Below are 21,450 nucleotides of genomic sequence, written 5' to 3' on the forward strand. Positions count from 1 at the left end.
TGGGCCTAGCAAAATCGCCTCGCCCGAGACCCAACCAAGCCTCGGACGAGACCAAGACAGTTCCATCTCGCCCGAGACCCAACTAGGCCTTGGACGAGACCAAATAACCTCTGCCTCGCTCGAGACTTCCCCGCGATGGCAAGGCCACAGTACCACAGATGGGACGCGGAGCACATCTGCACACCGACGCCCACACCGTGCAGAGCAAAGGCATGACGAACACTATGCTACCTGCTCCCGTCACTGTGGCGCCTGCTACCGTCACTGTGCGTACGGCCAAACCCAGAGATGATGGGCAACGTCAACTCCGACCACTATAGCCATGCATCAGTCAGAGCACTAGAATACGGATCACAGAGACAAGGCCTCGGGGGTCAATAGAGGATGGCGCATAGGGGTCGGCATGGCTGCTACATGTAACGACATTCCATTTACAGTGTCGGTATGGCTTAGCATGAACAGCGCAGGAGTAAGCGCGCCCATACGACGGTCACGACTAGCTACAACGCAAGGGATGGAGAGCCTTACCGTCACTGTACGATGCCAATGCTTCGTCTCACGTCTAGTACCAAAACCGTAATATCACGACACATACACATGTATTGCATGCTTCCCCTTGAGACTGTAAAAGAGGAAGCAGGGTCTCATTCAAGGGACACAAGAAACATGAACGTGGGCTAAGCCACATACACTAAGACACTACGGCTCAGTCCACCACCACACAGAACTCACTTAAAGCCGAGACCTGAGGCGTATTTCCTCTCTTGCAACTAGCTTGTAACCCCTTCTACAAGCACTCCGGGTGCGGGATAATACAAATCTCCACCTCATACTGAACGTAGGGCATTTTTGGCCTGAACTAGTATAAAACCCCTTCTGTTCTTCCTGCATCACCATCTGGGTTAAGGGCACACAGACATAAATTCACTAGTTAGTGTTTGGACCGTGAGTCCAGACACCGACAAATATCATTTGCAACAAATAAATGGTAGACATATTGGTTACGTGCTATTTGAATCATAATAAAATCCACTAATGGAGCCATCGCTACGAGAAAAGGAGACATAGTAGAAACCAGCAATGGTTAACCCATAGTCAGCTCCAACATTGATAAACTATCGTTCTTTCCATCTCTACATGTAGCATCAGAGAAATAATAAATAAAACACTTATACATACACAAAATAAACATGTCACGTAATTCCATACCATAAGTATATGAGGATAGTTGCTGAAGTCCAGAGACTTGCCATCATCTTTCTCAATCTCACTCTACAGAAAAGGCATAAGAACAAATAATCAAAAGATTCAATATGATAAACAATACTACCAAGTTTGGCAAACAATTAACAGAAGAGGTGTAAATGATGGAAACTTGGACCAATATATTATATCGTTCTCTGGTCTGTAAATAGTATAAGAAAGATGTTTTCACATGTAAGTTTAGAATGTTGTGAGACACTAGGATATACATAGATATAGTATGAGCATATATATAAACACTCAAGATGCCTCCCACTTGCAAGTGAAAAATGTGTAATTTATAACATCCACTATCTGCTAAGGGAACATTAAGTGCTTCCACCTAAAAGAATATATACAAGCAAATGTAGTCAATGCAACCTATATCCCAGAACATCAAATAGAAACTGGAATATAGCTGCATTTTGCACAATTTAAATCTGACACAATTCTCATTAGTAGTAGCTTGAGCTACATACAATAATACAATTGCATTTTGCACATTTAAACTATAACCTATATCCTAGAACATCAAATGGAAATTAAAAGATAAACAACACTACAATATTTTGATAGTACATATCAATAATGATCTTGCCTTTCCTAGACATGTCAAAAATCTAATCATGTTATATAATCATCCTCCAACATACTAATGTGTGCAATGAGCAGAGTAGGATAAACACCGACTCTGTCAGCACGTATATTTTTTGACCATTAAACCCAACAAACACCATAGCTCATACAGAATCCTATAAAGACACAGTGTCAGCTCAAAAGATTTCTCATTGAACAAAATAACTGTCCCAAAAGCTGATTATTAGTCAAAGTTTTAGAAATAGATCAGAAATAAACCTATCATCAATTTGCATAGAACTGAATTAATTGACAAGAAAAATCAATTATTTATTTTTGATCACAACATGGAAAATCAAATTGAGCTCCATGGTCTTAGGTGCATTCACTTCATCCTAAATCTCACTACTAACTTCTTACCCTTATGCCACACTTATTTGTCGCAATAACAAGATTTGGTTGCAACAACGGGGGTTATCGCAACCATTTGCACCTTCGGTTGCGATAGGTGAAATTATTGCCACACAAATTATTTCGTGGCCCTAAGTATGAAGATCGTTGCAATAAGTAAATGCTATCCCAACCAATTGTAAAACGGTTGCAATAAGTCGGCCACGATTTGATTTATGTTGCAGGCATTTATGTTGGCGCTGCAATACTAATGTGATTTTGCAACACTTTATTATTTGGTTGCGAAAGCGCTTCAATTTTGCAACGGATATGATTCGGTGCATGTAATAGTTGCTTGCGTTCCAAAAGAGTTATACCTACAGCAACTGAAAAAATAGATCATTGCAATACCGGAGGTTCTCAATCAGGTATATAGCAAAAAATGAAAAAATGCCACAAGCTTCAACAGAAAAGGAAAAAGAAGTTACTCATGGGTTCCGACTGTTGACGGTCCTTAAGTATCAAATATAATCATCAAATAAACAAAGAAAAGGATCCAAATGCAATCGACATCTAGACATAGGGTTTTATCTGACAGAATTCCACGAGTTTTGGTGTTTGTCTATTTTTGTAGGGGGTTATTGGGAATTATGGAAGAAAGGCCCACACGTCGGGTTTACATAGAGATATTAACGTGCTGCGCAATTATCCAACATCTAGAAGAGTACAGAAGCCACGGGAACGAACGGGAGACCGGATGGGCTCGGGGGCAGGGCGCCCGCCCTCCTCCTTGGACGCCCGCCCTGGCCTCGGGGCCGATCACAGCCAACTTCGCGGATCATGCTCCACCGACCTAAAGGATCAAGGAAAACCATGCGATTAATGTCGGTTTGATCCGACGGCCCATATTCACTTGGAAGGACTATATAAGCAGACCCCCTGGCCCCTAGAGGAGAGGACCTCAGACCCCCTAATTCATTATTCATCTTGGGAGAAGAAGCCTCTGATCAAGCCCTAGAGCAACCACATCAATTAGATCTCTAGTTTAGCATAGCTATATAGGATTAGAACTAGAAGTAGTCAATCTTCGATTGGTTTCCGGGTCTGTCAAGAGGATTCTTGGTAATTCCTCTCCTGTTCTTCAATTTTTCATCTTTGTTCTTCAATATTATGAATATGACTTTGTTCTACTTCAATATATTGATTATGACTTTGCTCTACTTGTTTATATTCGCAATTATATTGTTCTTAGTTTATCATAGTTATATGCTTGGCTTAGTTAGATTGAAATTATATACATGTTTAGGATCGTATAGCGTTTATCCATGTGTACAGTGGGTAAATGATAAGTATTGTGTAGGCGTGGTGCCTATACCGTATTTATCTGCGATTGTACCCTATATGCCAGACCGCGGGGTAGTTCGTGGTAGTGACAGCTCCATTGATTCTTATATAGTCCCCCTCTCGTGTATAGGGCTGGCAGAGCAACATTATTACAGGGGAGTGATTGCGATGTTTCTCATATTCCTTGATAATATCACTATGCATGGGCGTAGTCCTGTCTCGCAATGATTGCCAAGTATAATTGCACTAACTATGATATGCTAGACTTTATAGTTAAGAATAACTTAGAAAATATTCTTGTAGTTTGTCCTAATTCCATGCTAATGACTTGCTAGAATATCTAATTGAGGTGCTTATCATATTTATATGTGGCTAAGTTATGCTAGTCAGATTAATTATCTTTGTCACCATTCATATTTTATCTATCTTTTATGTGACACTTATCCCTGTATGAAAGAGATAGATAGATGCTCTCAATTATACATGCAATGATAGATACTCAATCCTATATTCCATTCTATAATCAGCATTGATGTTTAGAAATCCCTTTCCAGTGGTAAAAATATAAATAACTATACTTGGAATACTTCCCGGTTAAAATGCTACATCGGTATTAATCTGTGCGCTTGCAGATCTCATTTATTATTTATTTAGAAGAGCAATTGCATATTTTAATACCGTGTCTCTCATGTCATGCTGGGGATGACAACTTGGCTTAAGTGGCATGAGGGATATGTTTGGCATTTTTGGCGCCGTTATCAGAATTAGAAAACTATACTTTTGGTAGTGACGTTAAAAATGCCTAACACCGACCTTGAGACCTCAACAAAGTATTTAACGAAAAAAGAAAAAAAAGTTACTCCTGGGTTTAGGGTTTAGGGTCTCAAGGTTCCCTTATGAGGGCAATAAATTCTGTAGTTTGGATGTATAACTAAACATAATCGTGAAAATTTTAGTATTTTGCATTCTATCATTCCAAAGTAGTTGGTACTCCCTCCATCAAAATCATTTCAAGAATCTTGGAGAGTCAAAATATATCAAGTTTGACCAAATTTATATGATAAAATAATAACTGATTATGATATAAATTTAGTACCAACTTAAAAATACTTTGACTCCCTAAAATTTTTAGAATTATTTATAACTTAGAAATTTAGAATGGAGAGAGTATTTTGTATTTTATGGAAATTAAACACCCCCGGAGCGTTTGAGAGGACACAGGGAAGGGAAGGGAAGGGAAGGGAAGCACCATCACATCACGGCCTTCTTCGTCTTCCTTGAGTCGGTGGGGTCGCCTCCTCCCTCCTCCCCCGCAAAACCCCTCGCCACGAGACGAGACGAGCGCGGTCAGGGAGGGAGGGCCGGGTGAAAATAGAATAGGGTTAATAGGGTTTCGGCAGGGCCGCCTCCTGCCGACCTTCCTCCTCCAGCACCGTGCAATCCGCCGCCCCCGCCCCTGCCCCTGCCAAGCGCTAGCTAGGGTAGCCGCTGAACGGATTTCAGGACCAACAAATCTCTTCTTCTTCTTCTTCTTCCCCCATTGCCGCCAGAGCGTGGTTGGTAAGTAATCCAGGCTTTTCTTTCGTTTTCCTCCGCTCCCCTGCTCTTCCTCAGACTGCCCTGGTACTCACGTAAACTCCTATCTGACGACTGGTCGCGCGCTCGCAGAGTTAGGGGCCTGGGGTTGTTGGGTTTCGGGCTCGCCGCCGATTTGGGGCGCGACGAGGTCGCTGCCGGTGCCTCGGTCGGGGGGCGTGATCGGTGATTCGCACCTCGGAGGATTCCTTCCCTGAACAAACACGGCTCAACTGTCCCAGGTGTTGATGTGCTGCTGCTACTGATCCATGGCCAATACCCGGTCAGGAGGAGGAGGAGATGCCCAGCTTGCCAATGGAAGGGAGACCAGGAGCACCACAGCCGCAGCCGCAGCTGCCAGTGCTCAGACACCAAACCTCAGGAGGTCCACTCGAGAAAACAAAGGAAAACACAAATCTAGACAACTTCCTGCCACGCCTTCCTCTCGCAGATCTGCTAAAACGCCCACCAAGGATGACACTGCAATTGCTACCCCCAAATCCACATCCTCGCCAAACAACCCAAAAGACTCGACAGAAAAGCCCTCCAGAGTTAGGAACACAAGCGTTTCACCTTCTCCTTCAAAACATGATTCTAATGGAACCTCAACGACCGCCTCCACCAAACGGAAAATCCAAGATGATGCTCAGACCGCCTCTACGCCGTCCAAGAAGCAGAAAAGGCTCATGCACACAAAGAGCTACGTTGCGCTCTTCAGTACAGGACAAGGACAACCTGAGTCGCAAGGTACAGGATGTCATGCCATTTCATTCGATAAATGGCCTTTTGCCCGATGAGATTTTTTTTTTCTGGTTTTGCTATACCAGCTCAGTAGCTCACTTAGTTTCTTTGTTGCAACAATTTCACCTATCAGATTGCTTCAAAATGCTCAACATTATATTACTTATAAAAGGAACTGCATCGTTTTAGTCTTCTTTGTTGTTGAGTGCAATGTCTTGAAGCATCCTTATTGTGCTTAGCCTTCTAAAACCAACCGATATCATAGTACTCCATGCATATCACTCTTGCTTAATCACCCTTCCATTCTCATTTTGAGAGGGCTCATAGCTTCTTGGCAATCAAATTTTGGCATAGCAATTTCAGGATGATGATTTCTATCACCTGTCTCCCTGGATGCTGATGCTTAGTTTTCATCCAAAAGGCTGTTATCTGTAAATTTTGTGTTGCAGTGCTTGCTCCCCTCAGGCAGGATAAGGAAAAAGCTTCTGATGTGCAACCGGAAGGAGATGGTGCTGTTTTGGCGCATGAAGAAAGCAATGCACTGGAACAACCCAACCAGGAACCTTCAAATGTGTCTGCTGGCAAGGTTTTGGGAGGTCACTCTTCTGACTTGCATGAAACTGAGGTGATATTGGAGGGAGATGGATTGAAGATCGGATCCCACCAGTCTGATGTTGTTTTAGAGGTTGGGGCTGCCATCCATTTTTTTTTTTTAAAAAATCTGAAATTTAAACAAGTCAGCTCTGTATTTGTGCTGCTGATGAAATCAGTGCAGTAATCATCAGTTGGGTATCTACTACCGACAAAAGCAGTGATGTTACCTTCTTTTATCCGTTATTGGTATTAACTCCTAAGTAGCGTGAAAAAATTACATACATCTTCCAGGAATATGCTCTTTGTTTAAACCTGCAAATGTTATACTGCTTCTGGTGCTACTTACCTTAATGGACGAAGTATCCGTCGTGCACTCTTTTACCACTTTCTTCTTATGTCTGCTAGCTTTTTATGACATCCTAGTAGGGTAACACCTCTGAATGTTGTCTGATATATTTATAGAAGTCTTGGTTCTTTTCTGTTATTATCTGCTAATGCATATTGGAGACTTAAAGCAATGTTGCAATTTTTTGTACAGTCTTGCATTCTTACTGAGACATGCTCACTGAATAAGGCAGTGGAAAGCATCCCCATGTTGGAAACTGGAGAGCAAGCTATTGGTGATTCAAAGTATGCTAAACTAAACTTTGCATATTATTTATGCCATTAGCTATATAGATTCTGTTTCGATGTTGCTAAGCATAGAGTTGGTATATCAGCTGATTCTATAATCACCTTCGTATTGCAGCCAGAACTCTCTACTAGAATTGCAAAATAGCGCTTGCTCTACTGCTCACCATGAAGAGGTATTAATCAAATGAGGCTTCCATGATTTCTCATGCAGCATGTGTGTTTTCATTTCATGTTCTATTTAGTGGGATATAAGTAACCAAGTGCTTGCAGTTAATGTTCCTTTTATCCTCCTCTAGGCCAACAAGTCATTGGAAGATGGTGATTCTGTTGGGGTTCAAGGTGCATGCACTTCAAGGAATATTGAAGCTATCCAATGTGATGAAACAGGTTACAATGACAACATCTGTGTTGGTTGCAGAAGTAGGGAAATCTCAGATATTCTGAAGTAAGTTACTCTGCAGTCTATTTAAGTTCTCTCTTTTTGCTTCATGTTCTTTTCTTAATACTGAAATTACGGAAATATGGACCTATAAAATCGAAAAATGGAAGATGATCAGGCTAAAACTAAGTAATGGTACTTGACATCGTTTCAGTTATCTGGGTCTCACTAGCACTAACTGGTTATTTTATTCCCGTCATTGGTTGGCATTATAAGCGATAAAACAAGCTCTAGTTACTATGCCCATGTCCAGCATATTTATCTGTTTATTGCAGATGTCATGCCTTTTATATATAATATACTGTTGAAAATACTGTGCATATATAAAATCATAAGTATTAAAAGTTTGATCACTAGATTAAAAACTATATAAGAATAAGTGTTATTTGGGATGTTTATATGGTCTTCAATATGACTTTGACAACAAATCTTTTGTTTTATATTTTTAGTCATGATGCAATTTGTGTTATGGACATATTTTTTTTGAAACAGATTTGTTCCTTTTCATATGATAGATTCAAAATGATAAAGACGCCGTTAGTCAAACTTAAAATGGTTTGATGGCACCTTGCAATGGTACTTATTTTTGATTGGATGGGGGTGAAGTTGTAGGTTATTACTGTCCTGGATCCTGGAAGACTATGAAACTTGAGTTTGATTATTATAATAGTGAGATTTATGATAATAGTTCTGTATGGTAAAGCTTGGTGAACCTCTTACAATATATGTGAAAAAAAACTTATATAGGAAAAAGTAAATGTAGGCAAACCCTGACAATTCCAGAAGCAAGTACAAAAGAATGCAGTAAAGCTTTCATAAAATTGCATACTTCTTGCTATGACAAGTTTAGAATAAGTGACTTTTTTCAAACGAGTGATATGATTAATTGGTGATCACTGTTTCAAGGTTATTGAGCAGTTTTTAGGTGTCTGAAAGATGCGATATCAGGTGAAATATAAACATGTGTTCTTTTATCTCCCAGCTTGGTTGTGTTTCTAGAACGTGACACTTTATAGTCCTTGCGGTTGATGCATCTTTCAAACATATGTTTTGTGGAACAGTTCATCTCTAATACCATGCTGTAAATATGAAAATTGTGTTCCATGGCTCATACTTGATTTGCAGAGATCTTAATAAAACTAAACCCGTTCTTAATATAATTCTATGCAGAGAAAAAAAATGGTATGCAGCTCTCCTGCGTGTTCAAGAAGAAAAAAAAATTAAACCATTTTTTTATTTGGTATTAGGTCTTGTGGTGGAAAAGGATGTAAACGACATTACCACCTTTCATGTATGGATCCTCCCTTGGACGTGTCCCTAGGAATATGGCTTTGCAGAATGTGTATAAAAAAGAGGCTTCAGTTTGGTGTATATTCAGTCAGCGAGGGAATTGAATCTTTATGGGATGTCAAGGAAGGTAATTATATCACATAAAACGTATGATAGTTTATCTTCAATTGTTGTCATTCATTATTAATTCTATCACTTCTCCATTTTAGGAGCGGAGAACAGCAAGCAATATTTCGTCAAGTATAAAAATCTTTCTCATGTACATAATCGGTGGATTTCAGAAAGTGATATAGTTGATAGCACCCCGCAAGGTTCTGATCTTATCTCCAAATTTAGCAAGAGGATTCATAAAGAAAAGGTGTCTGCTCGTGTGATGAATCCCACTGCTTATCTTTTTTTAGAGGATGTTAGGCTCTGCAAAAGTATGCATGCTGATGGATTCCTTTCTGATTTTGATTTCTTAGACAATAAGGTGGAAGCAGGAATGGGCTGAACCACACCGTCTGTTGAAGAGAAGATTACTTATGCCTCCAAAAGAAGCTGAAGTTTTTTTTAATTCACTAGGTGATAAATTTGTATACTGTAATGTCGAATGGCTAGTGAAATGGAAGGATCTGGGGTATGAACATGCTACATGGGAACTTGAGTCTTCATCCTTTTTATGTACTACTGAGGCTGAGGAGCTCAAAAGGAGCTATGAGGACCGCTTTAAAGCTGCAAGAAAAGCATCTGATCCTTCAAAAGTAGACAAGGTATGCCATAGAAAACATTTATTTGTATTAACTGGCACTCTGCAACTTCATTTGACAAGAAAGTGATAATACTTTATACATTTTCATCATTTGGGTTATATGCTCATCCCTTTGCTAGCCCACCACAATCAATGAGCTTTATTAAATTATGAGTTCCAAGCAAGTTTGATTTCTGCAGTTGTCTGGTCACATTGCTTTCCTAGGCTACCTCACACAAATAATGATCTCTATTAGTTCCAAGCAAGTTTTTTCTTTCTGCTTTCTGGACACTAGACCACTTGAAGGATGCGTTCAGAATGACCCCATGGGATTTCCTATCGATCTCTGTTACATTCTTATATTCCAAACAGGCCCCTTGCTTGAAGATTTCACAATTTTCAGTAATGGTAAACTATCTATGTGCTATACAGGTTAAGGGAGGCATATTTCAGCAACTCCAGAGATTGCCAGATGGTTGCCCTCCTGGTTTAGACAATGATCATTTGAGATCACTTAACCAGCTTCGTGAGTTCTGGCACAATTCTCGTGGTGCTGTTTTCATCGACGATCAGGTAGAATAGAACTATCTAAATATTTTAGCCACCATGCATGAAAAAGGTATATTGATGTGTTTTATTGGCACCTTCCACTTAAGTTCTTGAACCCTCTCTAGATTTAGTTGTGCTTCCATTTTTTGCTCGTCTTTTTATTAGTTGAGGTTTATAGTTACTGGCATGACAACTCTGCTGGCGCCCTTGTATTATGGCAGTTTTGGCGGAAGCTTTGATTATTACATTGGTGTATTTACACATATCATGGTTTAACTAATTAACTTATCTATCGTACAGGAGCGAGTAATTAAGACCATTCTTTTTGTGGCATCCATACTGCCTCACATCTGTCGACCACTCCTCATTGTCTCTACTACTACTTCTCTCTCCTTGTGGGAGACTAAGTTCAATCGCTTGGCAGCATCCATCAATGTTGTTGTGTACAATGGGGAGAAAGATGTACGCAAATCTATTCAAGATCTGGAGTTTTATGAGGATGGTTCTGTGATGTTGCAAGTTCTCTTGTCCCACCCTGATGCCATCTTAGAGGTAATATTATTCTTTTAGACTCAGCTTGTCTAGTTTATCCATTAAATGAGCACCATTGCTTCCCTTAGATGCGTTTTGCATTAATGTTATGAAACCATGAAGTTTACTTCTCAAGTAATATGTACCCTTTTTTTCCTGTTTCTTTCCATTATTATACAGGACATCAAAGCAATTGAACGAATTAACTGGGAAGCAGTTATAGTCGATGATTGCCAAAACTCTAGAGTTTCAAAATGCCTTGAACAACTTAAGCGACTTCCTACCAATTTTAGGATGGTTCTATTGAGTTCTTCACTAAAGGTGCTGCCACCAACCTTGTATAGAATTCTTTTTGTACCACAAGTGGGTCATATTTTCTTATTTTATCTTGCAGGAAAGTATTGCTGAGCACATCAATCTGCTGTCTTTCCTCAACCCTGAAGAAAATGGTACATTGAGTGTTTCAAATGGTGTTTATTTTGATACAGCTGGCACCCTAGCCGTTCTGAAAGCAAAACTTGCACGTTATGTTGCCTTTGAGCGGAAGGGAGATTCTTCAAAGCTTTTAGAGTATTGGGTTCCTGCCCGCCTTTCACCAGTGCAACTAGAGATGTACTGTTACATATTACTATCAAACTCCCCAGCCCTTAGATCACATTCTAAAACAGATAGTGTTGGTGCTCTTCGCAACATTCTTATATCCCTTCGGAAGGTTTGCTTTTAAAACTTCTTTGCATGCAATGACTTGTTTTAAAGTAGCAATTTAGCGGAAGAGATGGAACCTGCACGTACAATTACTTATCATGCATGTCTGCAGACAATTCTATTGATCTTCAGTTAATCCTTATGCAACAGTGTTGTGACCACCCTTATCTCGTTGATCAATCACTACAAAGCACACTTACCAAGGATCACCCTATAACTGATATCCTTGATATTGGAGTGCGTTCATGTGGCAAGTTGCTGCTTCTTGACAGAATGCTCCAACAGATCAGGATTCAAGGTCTTAGAGTTCTTATTCTTTCACAGGTGAGATGTCCATGGTATCATGCTTCCAATATTCTTTTACCTACAATCTGTGCATGTTGGTTACTGTAAGGTCAGTCTGCTACTCCCTCCGTTCCAAAATTTGTGTCGTTTTAATTTTGCCATAAGTCAAACTTCTTTAACTCTGATCAAGTTTATATACAAAAAAAAATGCACTAACATCTACAACATCAAATTAGTTTCATCAAATTCACCCTGAAATGTCTTCATAGTGCATTTATTTGGTATTGTAGATGCTAATATGTTTTTTATATAAACTTTGTCAAAATTAGATAAGCTAAACTTATGACAAAATGAAAACGACCTACACTTTGGAATGGAGGGAGTACTACCTAAGCCTAAAATGTTTGCAAGCCCTGATTTTTAATTATTTTCCTACCTTATGCCTACCTGTGTAGTTTCTTTCATTTTTCCAAGTTAGTCTTCCGAGAAGGTATCTAGCATATGCACACTTAGCATCCAAGTTTATTGTCAAATAACTGAGTGATACTGCTTAGTTATCTAACAGTTACAAAACTAAGAATAACAGAAAAGATGTAGTTGATTTTCAATTCAAATTTCTAACACACATCTATTTTTGTTTTTGTTTTTTTGAAGTAGATGCCCACAATGATTATTTTGGCCATCTGTTTTAAATAGCTCTGATTTGTTATTGTGACGCTAGATTACTTATGCTTATGATGCTGCTGTATTCTCCAGTTATTGTATTAACAATGCTTTTGGTCCAATCTTATTCAACTTTATTTTTTGTTGTAGTCTGGTGGTGGATCTGGCAACCCTATGGGTGACATTTTGGATGACTTTGTTCGTCAGAGATTTGGTTATGAGTCATATGAACGTGTTGAACGTGGATTGCTACTGCAAAAGAAACAGACAGCAATGAATATGTTCAATGACAAAACTAAGGGGCGATTTATTTTTTTGATTGATAGTCGTGCATGTGGTTCAAGCATCAAGCTATCATCTGTTGATGCCATCATCATATATGGTAGTGACTGGAATCCCATGAATGACTTGAGAGCCCTTCAGAAGGTCAGCATGGAGTCACAGTCTGAACCTGTTCCTATTTTTCGTTTGTATTCGTCTTGTACAGTGGAGGAAAAAGCTCTTATTCTTGCAAAGCATGATCATATTCTGGATAGCAATATCCTGAATATAACCCCTAGCCTGAGCCATTGTCTGCTCAGTTGGGGCGCATCATTTCTCTTCAATAGACTTGAGGAGTTGCAGAACCCTAGCTACTCAAATGTCTCTGGTGATGAGCTTTTCACGGATAATGTAGCTTTGGAGTTTTTAACAAAATTACTCAGCAAGGTTGAGCCCAGCACTGAATCAGGCAATGTAGCCATATCACAAGCTTATCTGCGTGGATCTTTCTATTCTAGAGCTGTTGTTGTAGCTGGTGAGAGGGAGGGAATTTCATCAGTTGATGGTGATCTGCCAAAGTTCTGTGCCTACTGGTTAAGTCTACTTAATGGGAGGTCTCCTCATTGGCAACATATATCTGAGCCAGTACAAAGAAGCCGTAGAAAGATATATAACGCGGAACAACAATTGAAAAACACAGAAGAACAGTTGAAAATACCTACTGAAGAAACTGATGAAGCCAGAATAAAGCGTAGAAGAATTGGTGAAATCATGGATTCATCTCCAAAGGACTCACCTGGCAAAAACAAGGAGACCACCATATTGCCTGAAAACAATACCCCATCTAGTTCTCATCAAATATCAGTTGAAGATACATGGCAGGAACTAGGTATTACATCTGTAACTGAATTCATGTGTTTTAATTTAGGTGTGGATACTGCATTTTGCTAATACAGTTCATTATGTAGAGCGAAACAATCTTCACGGCACACAAAAAGGTCTACACGTTCAACTCAAGCCAGAACTTTCAAAGTTATATAAGTTGCTGCAATTGCCGGTACTGCTGCACATATTTAACTCTATTGCCCCGTCCATGACTTCATGCTTTCTCTTTTTAATCTTTTAGTCCTGTGTAAAATCATTTATTAAATTCACACAAAATATAAGATAGAATTTGGCTCACTTAGACTTTATATGGTTAATATTTCTCAGTTCTGAACCATGTGTGAAATGTGTATTTTCCCTAACATTGGTCATTTGTCAAGTTGACTCTTGATAAATATTGCTCTGTAAAATGAGAAAAGTTGACCCATAATTATTATATAATATATTCTTGTTTCTCGAAAACACAGGAGAGCTGCGCTTGATTATATTAAGAAGAAATATATAATATATTTAGTGTATCATCCAATCCATTAATATTTGACAGTTACTACTAGCTAGTTTATCTTAAGCACATGTGATTATATTCTCAAATGTCATCTTTAATCCATAATGTTTGCTAGTTCCTACCAGCTACTTTATTTTAAGCATATTCTTCTTTCAGCATCATGGGGTCATGGGCAGTGCTTGCCATCTCCATGTGTGTGCTGGCATGAAACTGATGTTGGTATCATCCGTGATAGTTCTTGTTTTGTTGTATGCTTCTTGTGTAACTTGTCAGCATAGAACTAGAACATCTATACTTTTATTGCTCATCCATTAGTCAAGTAGTAATCCTCAGTATACGTCACGAGAGAAAAATCGCAGAAACATTCACCATTGTCATCTTGCTTATGACTGCCGATGCATAAGAATCATCGAGGCAATAGTGGCAATCACAGATTGATGAGGACCTAGCTTCTCAATCACCATATATTGCAGCAATGCATGCAGCATGAATCATATAGTCCCCAGGAAAAAACTGAACAAAAATATTTGTTAAAGAAAAATCAGAAAAGAAGAGATCATTGGCAGTGCTTCCTTAAAAAAAACTCAAGACAATTTTGCTAAGAAGACGACCTCGGTCGAGAAAACCCCTGAACCCTGCCCCACCCATACACAGTGGCACCGTAGTCCATGTGAGAACAACCGCCATGGCCTGGGCCAGACCTTAGACATGTGCTTCGGTGTGGGACAGGCGAGGGGATTTTTTTAACCCCAGCCTGAGGAGTTCTATTAGAGCCACCTAACCAACTCAGCTAGGCCCGTTCGCTAGGTAGTGTTTCCTTTTCTTCCATAAAGCTCTATATCGTACCACTATGCACCTAGGGCGTGATTGATAGGGTGTATGTCCTCCAACCAGGCTCTCTACATGCAGTCTTTTGGAAAGTCCTTGTTTGGATGCCTGGATGCGCTTCACAGCCTGGCCTAGCTCATGCAAAAAGGGCTATCAGGCCAGGCCCCACAGGTATGCGAAATTTCTCCGTTCCTCCAGAGCCAGCTGGAGGAGATGCCGCACGTGAGATCACGTGACCATTCCACTCACCTCCGCGCGCTTCTCTATCGCTTATCTCCTCCCATCTTCCCCAAATCCAGCAATTTCTCAAGTTGACACTGGCAGTGGAGCCTCCCAAGTTTGCTTCTGCGGTTATCGAGCAGCAATGGCGCTGCACTGCTGCTGCAGAGGGACGGTGCTGCATCGGGTGGTGGCTCTTGCGTTGGGGGGGGGGGGGGGGGCTACACCGGTAATCGTCTAGTTCAATAGCGGCGGTGGCACCAAGTTCAATGGTGAGTCAGAGACTTGCACACAGGTGGCACTGTGCGTGCTCGCGACCATGCTAGCCTCGTTGAAGCGCGAGAGGACGGCTGTGCTAGCCCCTTCGAAGCTCTCTGTAGGCGTGGGCACTGCATCTGTTCCTAAGAGAGCCAAAAATATTTTTGTGTGCAAGGTTTCAGATCTGTTGTTCGTTCACCAAAAAGTTGTGATGTCTTTGCCCATTCACAATCGATTTTCCAGCCATGTAGCTCTTTTGAAACAAGAAGGAAGAGCAAATCTATCTGCTTTCTTCTGAACCTTGCTCGCTTTCTTGTTTTTCCTTTACTGAGTGAAAGAACACTGGTTGTGGTAATGTTACCATATGAATATGCAAGGTTAGCCTATCAGTCTTTATGCATGCATCCAATCAAAATCCCAAGCGAACCTGGCTAGCTAGTGAAATCAACCAAACAACTTGCTACCTGGGGAGCTGCACCTGCAGAGACTGGTTCTGCTGAGCCTGGCTCATGTATCCAGCCAAGCTAGGAGGCATGCAGCTTACTAATCATGCTTATAGCTGCCGCATAGAAGAGATATAGAGGGAGAGGATCGGAGTGAGGCTGGACACCTGGCTGCTGCCATGCATGCCTCAACTTTTTTCCGAATCAAGAAGCCTGACCTTTGAGATCCTCAGTTACTAATTACATGGCCACTTTGTTTTGCAAATGGAAGACTTTGTAAAATTTGATCAAAATTAGTCAATTATATGCATATATAGTGTACAAGAGTTGCATCAGTGGACTTATATTCAAATTGCTTTTAAGATGATGCAGCAATTAGTGACCATGGAGTTGTTTTGCAACTGGGATCAGCAAAAAAAGAGTTTAAACTGAAGTTATTGTTAAAGATAGTTGTGGTCTCCTCATAATTACATACAAAATGATAAATGCGGTATTTTTAGCAAGGATGTATCAGGTCATAAATCATTTACCCTAAAATGTCTGTCAAATTATGAAAACTGAAGGTTTACTTTATTTCATGTACTCAATTTTCGATCTAAGTTGATTGCTTTCATGGATGGATCATAACAAATTTTGCAGGAGAACGTGAAATCCTTATGTGAGGAATTTCTGGAGTATATTTTGAAGAATCACCAAATCAGCCAGGAGCCTAAGGGCATACTGCATGCATTCAATTTAGCTCTGGTTAGATAAAAATATCTTTTTTGTGTGTTTTTAGTTTTTACTTTAATTTAGTTAGCTGCTAAATGCTTTTGTTTTTGTATTGTTCTTGCTTCAGTGTTGGCGTGCTGCTTCTCTCTCAAAGCATAAAATCAATCACACAGAATCACTCACGCTTGCTGTAGAAAACTTAAACTATGAGTGCAAAGAAGAACTTGCTGAGTTTGTCTATGCGAAGCTAAAGATACTTAAGAGGAAGTTTGCACGTAGAGCAGGGGAAGTGAGCAAGCAAAATTCTATGGCTTCAGTGAACAACATATCAACTTGTGAACAGGACACTTCAGTTAGACTGAGAAATGATGAGTTAATCCCTAGCCAGGTAACTTTAACTGATGATAACTTTGAGAATGGTTCACATCACGTGGCTACAGGTGACTTCTGGACCGAGGAGATGGTTTCAGGAGAGAAAGAACTGCTATCCGGCCCAGTAACTCATGAAGGGGAACAATTATCAAGGGATGAACTTCTCAGCAAAATAATGGACAAAAGAATTAAATTAGTTGACAAAGTTTTCTCTTTAAGAGGAAGGAGTATCCAGGATAAGCATTCAAACGAGGTTTCATTTTTAGATATGCATAGGCAAAAGGAAGTGGCAAAACTCAAAGGAGCTTGCAGTTTAGTTGTGGAGCATCTTCGTAGTAGTCAAAATCACATTGCTCAAGAGGACGGGGATGGGAAAATAAAGCTAATAATTGAATGGTTTACTATGCTGCTGTATGCTTTTTTGGAACACATGAAATGCCAACGTGACAAGCTTGATATGCAGCAATCAGTTTCCAGGTTCAAGGAGTCTCAGTTGAAGGAAGAAACCCTTCAGGCAGCAAAACGTGGCCAATTAGATCAAAATTTTGATCAACACATTCCGTCACCGGATTTTGAATTTGCTATGGAAGAATTTAGGCACTTCAGGGAAATAGTTGGTAGCTGCCATGTTCATGCAGCTGCTCTGGCACCAGAGTCTTTGGATGATAATTCAGCAATGGAAATTACGTTAGTTCGAAGCGCAAATGCACCTGAAGTTATAGAAGAAGAAGCGCTAAATAGACCTGCTAAAGTTCTTGTTCAAGGTCCAGCACCAGAAGTTGTCGGTCCATCAGTGAACGTGATTTGCAATTATTCTGATGGCATCAACTCACAAGGAGATGCATATCTGGCTGTTCCTTCATTGGTTAGTATTCCTTAACTGACAATTCAGTTAACTATGTATAGTCTATTTCTATTTACATGCAATATGTTGACAGTAGTTACTTTTTAGTTGCTTCCAAGCAACAAATGATCATTTTTAGCATAGAAAGTTGTCATGCTCAACCTGTAAATCATAGCATATTTCCTGAACAATGTTGCTTGTATGACCATCAGAATTTCAGAAAGAAATGTTAGATCTCCTCATGTCAGTATTTATGACCTCTGCTATTTGTTTTTCCTTTGGCAGTTACTCAGTTAAGTTAATGTCCTTTCTCCTTTGTGATATAGCACAAACTGTAAGAAATATTTGTACACTTTTTAATAGCCTAAACTAGGGTGTGACATCTTTTCTTACTGTTTCCATTTAGTAAAACCAATCTTAAATATGTTTACCACTCTGGTAGTTCTGTTAGTCCGTTTCCCTAGCATGTAGAGTTAGAACTGTGTATTATTTTGCCTTTCGTATAGAACAGTTCTCTGAATTTTTCTAATCCATGCCCTTGTATGCACCTGACTAGTGATATCCCTTCTTTTTCTTTGTATTATGTTGGTTTTCACATGGGACAATTCGAGTGTTTCTTTACAATTTATAATTTACTGGTGGATATCCTGCTTTTCTTTGCATGAGGGTCAGTGCTTAGCACATTGTGTTCATTTTTGAACCAATGGTATATCACTGCTTGCTCCTGCTTGTTTTCTTGTCTTGTCGTTACACATAGCATCATTGTCTAGGATCCTTATTCGTTGATATGGCATAAGCTTATTATGCAGAATAACTCAATATGTACTGGCACCATTATATCAGGAACCTTCAAGTGATGACCTTAGTACTGACCATGTTGAGGAGAACACAGTTGGCTCACCAGTACAGGGTGATACAAGCGAACATTTAGGTGATGCTGCAATGGAAGTTGAAACTGGAAATAGGAACACTGCTTTGGCTGATTCACCTCACTTTGACACACCAGCTTTGACTGCTCCATCCAGGCAGGCAACATTGCTGGTTTCTCGAGAAATCGAGATGCAGAGCAATCTTGTGGACCAGTGTGCACAACAGAGTTTAGTGTCATCGCAACCTTTGCAGCGAGAGCCGGAACAAGCAGATTTGTCTAGTGCAGCATCAGATCAACCCTTGCAATCTGAGAGGCAACAATCAATCCCACCTCCCAATAATCTACTTGAAAGAGCACAGCTTGGTCAGAGTCAACCAAATTATCAGACAGATGTGGCACCTGGTTCTGCACAGTCTGCAGAACTCTTTCCAGTGACATCAATGATGTTTAATCACCCACCTATTGATGCTGAACCACTGAAAAATGAGTTGCACAAATTAAGATTACACATGGATGCACTCAATAAAGTCCACGAAATTAAGGTTTCTTATTTTTGGTCCTTTTTTGTCTTTCTTTCTTTATGCTGTTCCAGAATCACCATGTCTAACCAACTCCAATTTGGACAGAAAACCCAACTTCAGACGGAGTGTAGCCAAGAACTAGAGAAGGTAAAGAGAAAATATGATTTGTTAATTAAAGAACATGACTCCACTCATCTTCAGCAAAAGAAGGCACTTGATGGTTTTTATGAGAAAGTTCAACGCAACCAATCACTGGCTGAGGATTTTCGGGCCAAATTTATATCACCGTCCGCAGCACAAGGTATGGAGAGCATGTACATTCATTGTCCCTTCCAAAATAATGTTTTCAACACGATTAGTGTTTGGTATGAAATATTGTGATAAGTTCTATTTCGTTGCAACTTCCCCTTTCTGCGAGAATTACATCCAAAAGTGCAGTAGATCTTCTAAACGCAATAAAAATGCACAAATAACAAGTTCTATGCAATGCTCGACTAATTGCTAAACATCCTGAGTATGGATGGACTGAAAGAAGGAACAAGACGGTATCAAAGATTTATTAATATAAACTATTTCTTAGAACTTTGTTTAACAACTATTTATTTCTTTCATTCAGGTGCGGCAAAAGCCCATACCCCTCCAGTTCGTCGCACACCTCAGGCTACGCCACAAGTGATGAGGCCTCCATTGTTGGACTCAGCATCATCAATTGCCCTGTCATCAGCTTGTCGACCACCAGTGCCGAGGCCTAGGGTCCAAGCACCACAGGTGGACCAAGCATCATCGTCATTGTTGCAGTTGTCCCGTCCGTCATTGCCGTCTTTGCAAGTGGTCCAACCTCCAAACTTGGAACAAGGCAATCTTTTCAGAACAACGGCAACGACTCTTAGTCACATGCCACCTCCACGTGGGAGCTATGGAGTTCAGAGTGAATTGGCTCCTCGCTCACCTGCTCCTCATCTCCAGTTCAGGTCGCCACGGGCGCATTCCATGCCACCACCTGGAAATCAGCAGCAACTGCCAGCAACTAGGGTGGAGGCAATGTCCTCAAGGACACAACCAATGCTGGCAGCAAGCTCATGCCCATCAGATATACATGTAGGACACCTGGCAGCGTCAGCCATGTCAAGTTTACACTCTGTCCTCCCTTCAACCTCATTGCCCTCAAGCTTGCATCCTAGTCACCTGGCACAACGTGTGCTACCAACTCCAAACCCAACTTTACAAGCGGCGGCACCGTCAGGCTCGAATACAACAATGCCTTCCATCCCTACAGGCATGCAGCCGCCAGATTCTGGGTCACTATCGCTGGATGCATGGCTTGCAGCTAATCTTGGGTTGAATGATGATGCGTCTACAGCTCCTGCTAAGAATACAGCCAGTCTTGGGTTGAGAAGTGATGCGCCTAGGGCAGCTCCTGCTACAAATACGGCCAGTCTTGGGTTGAGCAGTGATGTGCCTATGGGGACGGCTCCTGCTACAAATACAGCCAGTCTTGGGTTGAGCAGTGATGTACCTAGGGGGATGGCTTCTGCTACAAATACAGCCAGTCTTAGGCTGAGCAGTGATTCACCTAGGGTGACGGTTCCTGCTACAAGTACAGCCAGTCTTAGGTTGAGCAGCGAGTCGCCTGGGGCGACGGCTCCTGCTATAAATGGTCCTGAGATAGATCTGGTATGCTTGTCTGATGATGAATGAGACTTAGCAGGTGTACAAGGCTGACAGTTAGAGATGACTGCTTGAAAAGAGTAGGGTGACTGAAGGCATTATTTTACAGGTCCCTTGAGCCGTCGTTCTGGCAAGGTAGGAATGTTGTTTGTGCTGTGAATGGCTGGTAACAGCAATGCCAGTTTTATTTAGATTCACTGTAAATTGGTATCATGACAAATGTCATCCAACGGTTGTTGTAAATCGCTAACCTACGGGGAACATTTGTGGAGATTAACCTCTGAGATAGAGTTGGGTTTCAAGCGCTATGAGATTGCTGTACATGTTTGTCATTGATTAGGGATGCATATCCATAACTCGCTGAGGTGTTGGTTGCATGCTGGAATGTTTACTTGTGCATAATGAGTCGAGAATCATAAAAAATCGTTCCAGTAGCATATGCAACAGAGAAATTTAGACCAAGGCAGTCCCTTCAACATTATATTGCATTTCTTTTTTTTTAAGGAAACACTCACAATTCTTCTATGTTTATATATATATATATATATATATATATATATATATATATATATATATATATATATATATATATATATATATACTGTAGCTAGCTATCTATGTATCTATATTTATATTCGGATTTACGACTAGTGCTCATGAGTTAAAACGATTTGTGTCCACCGATGGAATGAAATCTGGCGTGTTTGGCTGATGTCAAGAGTGGCATTGCCATGGCAGGTTTAGGCACCAGAAATGAAGCACGAACAGTTGGTTGCC

General features: G+C 40.4%; 1 protein-coding gene across 2 annotated transcripts; it reads left to right on the forward strand.

Annotated features, from left to right (window-relative positions):
* LOC8065356 lies at nt 4,784–21,050 on the forward strand. 2 transcript variants are annotated; one of them, XM_021450442.1, is made up of 21 exons: nt 4,784–5,112; nt 5,221–5,874; nt 6,318–6,553; nt 7,001–7,092; nt 7,211–7,268; nt 7,392–7,540; nt 8,782–8,951; nt 9,034–9,182; nt 9,289–9,576; nt 9,987–10,127; nt 10,404–10,655; nt 10,815–10,955; nt 11,029–11,346; nt 11,490–11,663; nt 12,438–13,437; nt 13,517–13,605; nt 16,326–16,430; nt 16,525–17,634; nt 18,457–19,026; nt 19,111–19,306; nt 19,622–21,050. In XM_021450442.1, exons 2-21 carry the CDS (start codon nt 5,397–5,399, stop codon nt 20,701–20,703), a joined length of 6,798 nt encoding a protein of 2,265 aa, XP_021306117.1. In that variant the 5' UTR covers nt 4,784–5,112; nt 5,221–5,396; the 3' UTR covers nt 20,704–21,050. The 2 variants fall into 2 exon arrangements, with proteins under 2 accessions (XP_021306117.1, XP_021306118.1); XM_021450443.1 differs by having other exon boundaries at nt 4,784–5,874; nt 19,622–20,994.

Source organism: Sorghum bicolor, chromosome 10 (assembly GCF_000003195.3).
Source record: "Sorghum bicolor cultivar BTx623 chromosome 10, Sorghum_bicolor_NCBIv3, whole genome shotgun sequence".
Taxonomy (NCBI): domain Eukaryota; kingdom Viridiplantae; phylum Streptophyta; class Magnoliopsida; order Poales; family Poaceae; genus Sorghum; species Sorghum bicolor.